The sequence below is a fragment of the Vitis vinifera genome, chromosome 3 (genome assembly GCF_030704535.1).
Source record: "Vitis vinifera cultivar Pinot Noir 40024 chromosome 3, ASM3070453v1".
In the NCBI taxonomy this organism is placed as follows: domain Eukaryota; kingdom Viridiplantae; phylum Streptophyta; class Magnoliopsida; order Vitales; family Vitaceae; genus Vitis; species Vitis vinifera.
In genome coordinates, this window is record NC_081807.1 from 20,742,490 (window position 1) to 20,751,327 (window position 8,838).

An 8,838-nucleotide genomic window follows, 5' to 3' on the forward strand; every position below is an offset into this window, starting at 1 on the left:
GAAAAATCCGGAATTTTCCACTTTGCATCCTGAACTTGAACCTAGCAACCTTTAGCTCCGGGAAACTTTCTTTCTTCCACTTTTACTTAGTTCTATGTGAGTTAAGTTTCAATCACCACTTTCAAAACAATTTTATTTTCTTTTAAATTTCAAGTTTGTGCTAAAGGAAATCATCAGAATCAATTTCTAATTTAGAGTCTGTCACTGATAGAGTGAAAACCCATCCTTGAGTTCGACCCTAGAACTGCTATACTATAGTAGCTTTGCTACGCCAGTATAAGGTCATAGGATTTATAAATATTTTTTATTAAAGGACCCGACTGGGCACGAATCAAAATGGCGCCGTTGCCGGGGATGGTGCCACAATACAGTGATGCAACCTTTTAGAGGCTACTTGTGAATCCATCACAAGTTTGGTGAATTCCTTTTTCATTAACTTCATTTCCTTTCATTTAATTTTTGTTAGGTTTATTTTCATTTTCTTTCTAACCTTAATTTTTTTCTAGGTTTCTTTTGTTTTTGTTGTTTTTGTTTTGTTTCAGGTAAGTAGTAACTTGTGCATGCCCTATTGGATTAGGGACCAAGAGGGAAGATTAGTAAGGATTGAGAACCCTCAAGACACAGAGTTGGATATCTGTGTAAACATCATGGACCCTCCACCAGAGGATCAGAATTCTCAACAAGGTCAAGGGGGTAATCCCAATGCATATCTATCCATGAGGGATAGAATGCATACACCAAGGATGAGTGCACCCTCATGCATCCTACCCCCTCTTGAGCAGTTGGTTATAAGGCCCCATATTGTGCCCCTCCTACCAAATTTCCATGGAATGGAGAGTGAGAATCCATATGCTCACATCAAGGAGTTTGAGGAGGTGTGTAATACCTTTAGAGAGGGAGGAGCTTCAATAGACTTGATGAGACTCAAGCTATTCCCTTTTACTTTGAAGGACAAGGCAAAAATATGGCTAAATTCTTTAAGGCCAAGGAGCATAAGGAATTGGGTTGATCTTCAGGCCGAGTTTTTGAAAAAAAATTTCCCCACCCATAGGACCAATGGGTTGAAGAGACAAATCTCAAACTTTTCTGCAAAAGAAAATGAGAAGTTCCATGAATGTTGGGAAAGGTATATGGAAGCCATCAATGCTTGTCCTCATCATGGTTTTGATACATGGCTCTTAGTGAGCTATTTTTATGATGGAATGTCTTCTTCCATGAAGCAAATTCTTGAAACCATGTGTGGGGGAGATTTTATGAGTAAGAATCCTGAAGAAGCCATGGACTTTTTAAGTTATGTGGCTGAGGTGTCAAGAGGCTGGGATGAGCCCAACTCAAGAGAGAAAGGAAAGTTTCCCTCTCAACAAACCCAAAATCCAAAGGCTGGAATGTACATGTTGAGTGAAGACGTGGACATGAAAGCTAAAGTGGCAACATTAGCAAGGAGGTTGGAAGAACTTGAGTTGAAAAAGATGCATGAAGTCCAAGCCATTTCCGATAACCAAGTCCATGTCATGCCATGCACCATTTGCCAATCATGTGATCATGTGGTAGATGAGTGCCCAACCATGCCAGCAGTGAGAGAAATGTTAGGTGATCAAGTTAATGTTGTGGGGCAATTTAGGCCCAACAACAGTGCATCCTATGGTAACACCTATAATTCAAGCTGGAGAAACCACCCAAATTTTTCTTGGAAACCAAGGCCACCTCCATACCAACCACAAGGCCAAACCCAAGCACCTCAACAACCATCTTCAGTGGAGCAAGCCATTGTGAACCTGAGTAAAGTCATGGGTGACTTTGTGGGTGAACAAAAGGCAAACAACTCCCAATTGCATCAAAAGATTGAAAACGTTGAGAGTTCTCAAATTAAGAGAATGGAGGGGATGCAAAATGATCTATCTCAGAAGATAGATAATATTCAGTACTCCATCTCTAGACTTACCAATCTCAACACAATGAATGAGAAGGGAAAGTTTCCCTCTCAACCAAGCCAAAATCCGAAGGGTGTTCATGAAGTTGAAACCCAAGATGGTGAGTCTTCAAATTTGAGAGAGGTCAAAGCTGTAATCACTTTGAGGAGTGGGAAGGTGGTTGATCAACCCTTGCCTAACGTGGGGCATGATGAAGAACTCATGTCAAAGAGACCCTTGATTAAAGAGAGCAATAACCAAGAAGAGCAGAGTGGGAAGAAAAGTGCATCCAAATCAAGCATTGAAGAAGAACCAAGGATAGTGATTAAGGAGGATATGATGAAGAAACATATGCCTCCCCCTTTTCCTCAAGCTTTACATGGAAAGAAACAAATCAAGAATTCATCAGAAATTCTTGAGGTTCTGAGACAAGTGAAGGTGAATATACCCTTACTTGATATGATCAAGCAAGTCCCCACATATGCAAAGTTTCTTAAGGACTTGTGCACAGTCAAGAGAGGGTTACAGGTGACAAAGAATGCATTCCTCACTGAGCAAGTGAGTGCTATCATTCAGAGTAAGTCCCCAGTTAAGTATAAAGATCCGGGATGTCCCACCATATCAGTCAACATTGGAGGCACACATGTGGAAAAAGCTTTACTAGACTTGGGAGCAAGTGTGAATTTGCTCCCATACTCTGTGTATAAGCAACTGGGACTAGGAGGATTGAAGCCCACAACCATGACCCTCTCCTTAGCTGATAGGTCGGTCAAAATCCCAAGAGGGGTGATAGAGGATGTGCTAGTTCAAGTAGACAAATTCTACTATCCTGTGGATTTTGTGGTACTTGATACTGATTCCACTATCAAGGAAGAAAATTATGTACCAATCATCCTAGGGAGGCCTTTCCTAGCTACCTCCAATGCTATCATTAATTGTAGGAATGGGGTGATGCAGCTCACATTTGGAAACATGACATTGGAATTAAACATATTCCACCTATGTAAGAGGCATCTTCACCCTGAAGAGGAGGAAGGATTTGAGGAGGTGTGCTTGATCAACACTTTGGTTGAAGAGCACTGTGACAAGAATTTAGAGGAGAGCTTGAATGAAAGCCTGGAAGTGTTTGAAGATGGGTTCCCTGAACCCTCTGATATGCTAGCCATTATGTCTCCTTGGAGGAGACGGGAAGAGATCTTACCACTGTTTAACCAGGAAGACTCACAAGGAGTTGCTGTGGAGGACCCTCCAAAGCTTATTTTAAAGCCACTTCCTGTGGATTTGAAGTATGCATACTTGGAGGATAATGAGAAATGTCCAGTGGTGGTTTCCTCAACTCTCACTATTGATCAAGAGGATAGTCTTTTAGGAGTCCTCAGAAAATGCAAGAAAGCCATTGGATGGCAAATTTCTAATCTGAAAGGGATTAGCCCTTTGGTGTGCACCCACCATATCTATATGGAGGAGGATGCAAAACCAGTGAGGCAACCCCAGAGGAGGCTGAATCCTCACATGCAAGAGGTGGTGAGGAGTGAAATTCTTAAGCTACTTCAAGCTGGGATCATATATCCCATCTCAGACAGCTTGTGGGTGAGTCCCACCCAAGTAGTCCCAAAGAAATCTGGAATTACTGTAATCCAAAATGAGAAAGGGGAGGAAGTCTCTACACGTCCTACCTCAGGATGGAGGGTGTGTATAGACTATAGGAGGTTGAATTCAGTAACTAGGAAGGACCATTTTCCATTGCCTTTCATGGACCAAGTCCTTGAGAGAGTCTCAGGACATCCTTTCTACTGTTTTCTAGATGGTTATTCAGGGTACTTCCAAATAGAAATTGATTTGGAAGATCAAGATAAGACAACCTTCACTTGCCCCTTTGGTACTTTTGCATATAGGAGAATGCCCTTTGGTCTATGTAATGCTCCTGCAACTTTCCAAAGATGTATGCTAAGCATCTTCAGTGATATGGTGGAACGCATCATGGAAGTTTTCATGGATGATATCACTGTATATGGAAGTTCTTATGAGGAGTGTTTATTGCATTTAGAAGCTGTTCTCCATAGATGTATTGAGAAAGACCTAGTGCTAAATTGGGAGAAGTGCCATTTTATGGTACAAAAAGGAATTGTCTTAGGACATATCATCTCCAAAAATGGCATTGAGGTAGATAAAGCGAAGGTGGAGCTAATTGTTAAGTTGCCACCTCCCACAAATGTTAAAGCAATTAGGCAATTCCTAGGACATGCCGGGTTCTATAGGAGGTTCATTAAGGATTTCTCAAAAATATCAAAACCTCTTTGTGAACTCTTGGTAAAGGATGCCAAGTTTGTGTGGGATGAGAAGTGTCAGAGGAGTTTTGAGGAATTGAAACAATTCCTCACAACTGCACCAATAGTGAGAGCCCCAAATTGGAAATTACCTTTTGAGGTAATGTGTGATTCAAGTGATCTTGCTATGGGGGCAAAGAGAAGATGGAAAGCCCTATGTGATTTATTACGCAAGCAAAACTTTGAATGAGGCTCAAAGGAACTACACAACTACTGAGAAGGAGTTGTTGGCAGTAGTTTTTGCCTTGGATAAGTTTCGTGCTTATTTGGTAGGGTCCTCTATAGTGGTGTTCACTGACCATTCTGCTTTGAAATACTTGCTAACCAAGCAGGATGCCAAGGCAAGAGTGATAAGATGGATTCTTTTGCTCCAAGAATTCAATCTCCAAATCCGGGATAAAAAGGGGGTAGAAAATGTGGTAGCTGACCACTTGTCCAGACTTGTGATAGCACATGACTCACATGGTCTGCCTATCAATGATGACTTCCCTGAGGAGTCTCTCATGTCAATAGATGTAACTCCATGGTATTCTCACATTGCAAACTTTTTGGTTACTGGAGAAGTACCAAGTGAGTGGAGTGCCCAAGATAAGAGGCATTTCTTTGCCAAGATCCATGCCTATTATTGGGAGAAGCCTTTTCTCTTCAAATATTGTGCGGATCAAATTATAAGGAAATGTGTTCCTGAGCAAGAGCAATCAGGAATTCTTTCCCATTGCCATGATAGTGCATGTGGAGGTCATTTTGCCTCCTAGAAAACAGCTATGAAAGTGATCCAATCAGGCTTCTGGTGGCCCTCTCTTTTCAAAGATGCCCACTCTATGTGCAAGGGATGTGATCGGTGTCAAAGGCTTGGTAAGCTAACACGCCGAAATATGATGCCCTTGAACCCCATCCTAATAGTGGATATCTTTGATGTTTGGGGGATAAACTTCATGGGACCATTTCCAATGTCATTTGGACATTCCTACATTTTGGTGGGAGTGGATTATGTCTCTAAGTGGGTAGAAGCAATCCCATGTAGGAGCAATGATCATAAAGTGGTTCTTAAATTCCTTAAGGACAACATATTTGCAAGATTTGGAGTCCCAAAGGCCATTATAAGTGATGGGGGAACCCACTTTTGCAATAAACCTTTTGAGACTCTTCTAGCCAAGTATGGGGTTAAGCACAAGGTAGCTACACCTTATCACCCTCAAACAAGTGGCCAAGTTGAGTTAGCCAACCGTGAGATCAAGAATATATTGATGAAGGTGGTGAATGTGAATAGAAAGGATTGGTCTATTAAGCTCCTGGATTCCTTATGGGCTTATAGGACCGCTTACAAGACCATTCTTGGAATGTCTCCTTATCGCCTTGTTTATGGCAAAGCGTGTCATCTTCCAGTAGAGATTGAATATAAAGCATGGTGGGCAATCAAAAAGCTCAACATGGATTTGACAAGAGCCGGGTTAAAGAGATGTTTGGATCTGAATGAATTGGAGGAAATGAGGAATGATGCATACCTCAATTCAAAAATTGCAAAAGCAAGATTGAAAAAATGGCATGATCAATTGGTAAATCAGAAGAATTTGACCAAGGGACAAAGAGTTTTGCTTTATGACTCTAAACTTCATCTTTTTCCAGGAAAATTGAAATCCAGGTGGACGGGTCCTTTCATAATTCATGAAGTGCATCCCAACGGAGTGGTGGAAGTATTCAATCCCACAGGCAATCAAACCTTCAAAGTCAATGGCCATCATCTCAAGCCATTCATAGAGCCTTACAGTACAGACAAGGAGGAGATCAACCTCCTTGAACCACAGCAACTCTGAGGGAAAGCAGGGTCTCATGGACTATATAAGTCCATGAATTTTTTGTTTTAGTTTTATAGTTATATCATTATTTTTATTTCTTTTGATTATAATTCTTGCTCAAACTTAGTTTATTCTGTCTTAATTCAAGTCAATTTTGATGTTAAATTTCAGAAAAAAATCAAGAAAAAGGTGGAGAACTCTTCAAAAGCAAGACAGGGGAGCAAAACCAAGGGAACAGAGCACTGCATTTCAAGGTGCGAAAATTTCGCACGATGCATTTCAAGGTGCGAATTCCTTAGTCCAAAGGGTGGCAATTTCGCACACCTCAAAACAAGGTGCGAAATTGATTTCAAGGTGCGAAATCCCCTGTTCAAAGTGCGAAATCCCTAAATGCCATTTTCGCACAACACTGTTCAAGGTGCGAAAATTTTCGCACCGTGCGAAATTCCCTCCTGGCACACGAGTGCCATTTTCGCACACCTCAAGCCAAATTTCGCACCGTGCGAAACAAGGTGCGAAATTTTCGCACAGTGCGAAATTGAGTGCGAAATGCTATCCAAGGTGCGAATTCCTCAGTCCAAAGGGTGCCATTTTCGCACACCTCTATCCAAGGTGCGAAAATTCCAGTCCAAGGTGCGAAAATTTCGCACGGTAAAATTTTAAGTTCCAAAAATTTCAAACTGACTTTTAAACTCAAATTTTACCCCCGAAATTGTGCCTAACGTCCAAAAACGACTTTTCGGTTGCCTTGGAAATTTTTAAACATCAAAACCCTCCCAAACCCCATCCCTATATAAACCCTTGAAGCCTAGAAACTGAAAAGACTACCCGCGCACCAGCTGAGAGCTTCTGGAAATTCCCGAACAGCCATCTCACTCCATTTCGGCCATGGCAAAGACTAAAGGAGGCCTTTCCGCCTCCCCATCATCACCGACGCCTCGACCACAGCAATCCACCATGGGAGGCGCCGCTTCGCCACCTGTTCAGGACCCGGCCATTCCCCCATCTGAGGGGGGAACCCCTTCTCAGCGCCGATGCCCCACCAGGAGGCCACCCACTGAACCTGTGCCACCTACCGACCAAGCTAAGAGGCCAGCTTCTCGGCCCCCTGCGAAGAGAACCAAGTTCTTGGGTCCTGGAGAGCCATCTCATGCGCCTCAGGCAGAGCCGCCCACAGAGGACTCTCGGATTCCTGTGGGTATTCCTCTCGAGACCGTTATCAGGCGTCCCATGATAGCCGGACCACCGATAGAGGGCAACCTGGATTGCAGAGATCGATCATTCCACTCCGAGACCTACTTTGATATAGAGGCCCTCAGACAGCAGCCAGAGCTCAGAGATTCATTCCGACTGCTGCAGAGGTATCACATGGAGCATTTTCTCACTCCTAGGCAATTCTATTATCCCAGAGTAGTTCTAGATTTTTATCAATCTATGACTACTCGAGGCCTCCGCAATCCTACTCTCATCCAATTTACCATAGACGGACGCCAGGGTGCCATTGGAGCTCGCCACATTGCTGAGGCCCTCCGTATACCTTATGAGCCTGTGATTCAGGCAAACTTCAGGGAGTGGTCCTCATTCTCTCAAAGCGACATGGTCTGTATTTTGTCCAGGGGGACTTCTACAGCCTCAGTGTTGACTAGGAGAGAGCTTCCATCTGGGATGCTCCTTATTGATGTGCTCCTGCGTGCCAACATCTTCCCACTTCAGCATAAAGTTCAGAGGAGAGGAGCTATACTTGAGGCATTATTTAGGATTTCTGAGGGCTATTACTTCGGCCCTCATCATTTGATTATGACTTCTCTTCTTCATTTTGAAGAGAAAGTCCATCAGAAGAAGCTTCAGAGGGCAGATGGCATCCCATTATTATTTCCGAGGCTCCTCTGCCAGATTTTAGAGCACCTGGGCTATCCTGAAGAGCCCCGCCTTGAGAGGCGCCGCCATTGCCGAGAGGACTTCTCTCTCGACAAATGGCATCACTTGGCAGCCTACTTTGCACCTCAGGGAGCCCCAGTTATGCCCCCACCTCCAGAGCTACCCCGAGATGAGCAGCTACCTCAGGCCCAGCAGGATGAGATTCTCACTGGCACTACACCTCCTGCCCCTGCAGCACACACCTCAGTGCATATGCCTGAGGCTATACATCCTACTTCTCCTCTCACTCAGGCTGCTCCACCAGTCATGCCAGCTACCCCAGCACCTCCTCCTTCATCTGAGCCCACTGTCACCGTTTCTCTTACGGAATTCAGAGGCTTAGTGCATTCATTACAGACACTGAGCACTGCTCAGGATTCTATTATCCAGCAGATGGCCACTATTCGTGCGCACCAGGATCAGATCATTGCTACTCAGGCCCAGCATACCACGATCCTTCATCAGATCCAGCAGCATTTGACTATGCAGACACCTCTTGGGCATGATAGGTCTGCACCATCCGAGCCTCTAGTGCCAGATGAGGAGACCATACCAGCTGAGCAGCCCATATCAGAGGAGGAGATCAGAGCAGAGCCATCACATGATCCCACTACTATCTGATCTTTTTATGTTTTTGTTTTACTTGCTTTTTATGTTAGACTTGTAAATCCCATCTTTTTCATGTTTATAAACTGGGATTGGATATATTACTTGAACATCATGCATTGTATAATTCTTTTCCAAGTAATATATATATATATATATATCCTTTTTTATTATATTCCCTTTTCTCATTACTCTTTTGTCTTTGGAACATGTGGTTTAAGGTATTCCATACCTCCTATACACTCAGACTTTGAACCACAGGAGGTACCACTTCCTCCCTTT

General features: G+C 43.3%; 1 protein-coding gene across 1 annotated transcript; it reads left to right on the forward strand.

The window, feature by feature from the left end:
• Window positions 1-6,921: 6,921 nt before the first annotated feature.
• Window positions 6,922-8,571, forward strand: LOC132253526 (lysine-rich arabinogalactan protein 19-like). Its single transcript, XM_059735711.1, has 2 exons — window positions 6,922-7,358; window positions 8,460-8,571. Exons 1-2 carry the CDS (start codon window positions 6,922-6,924, stop codon window positions 8,569-8,571), a joined length of 549 nt encoding a protein of 182 aa, XP_059591694.1.
• Window positions 8,572-8,838: the final 267 nt, after the last annotated feature.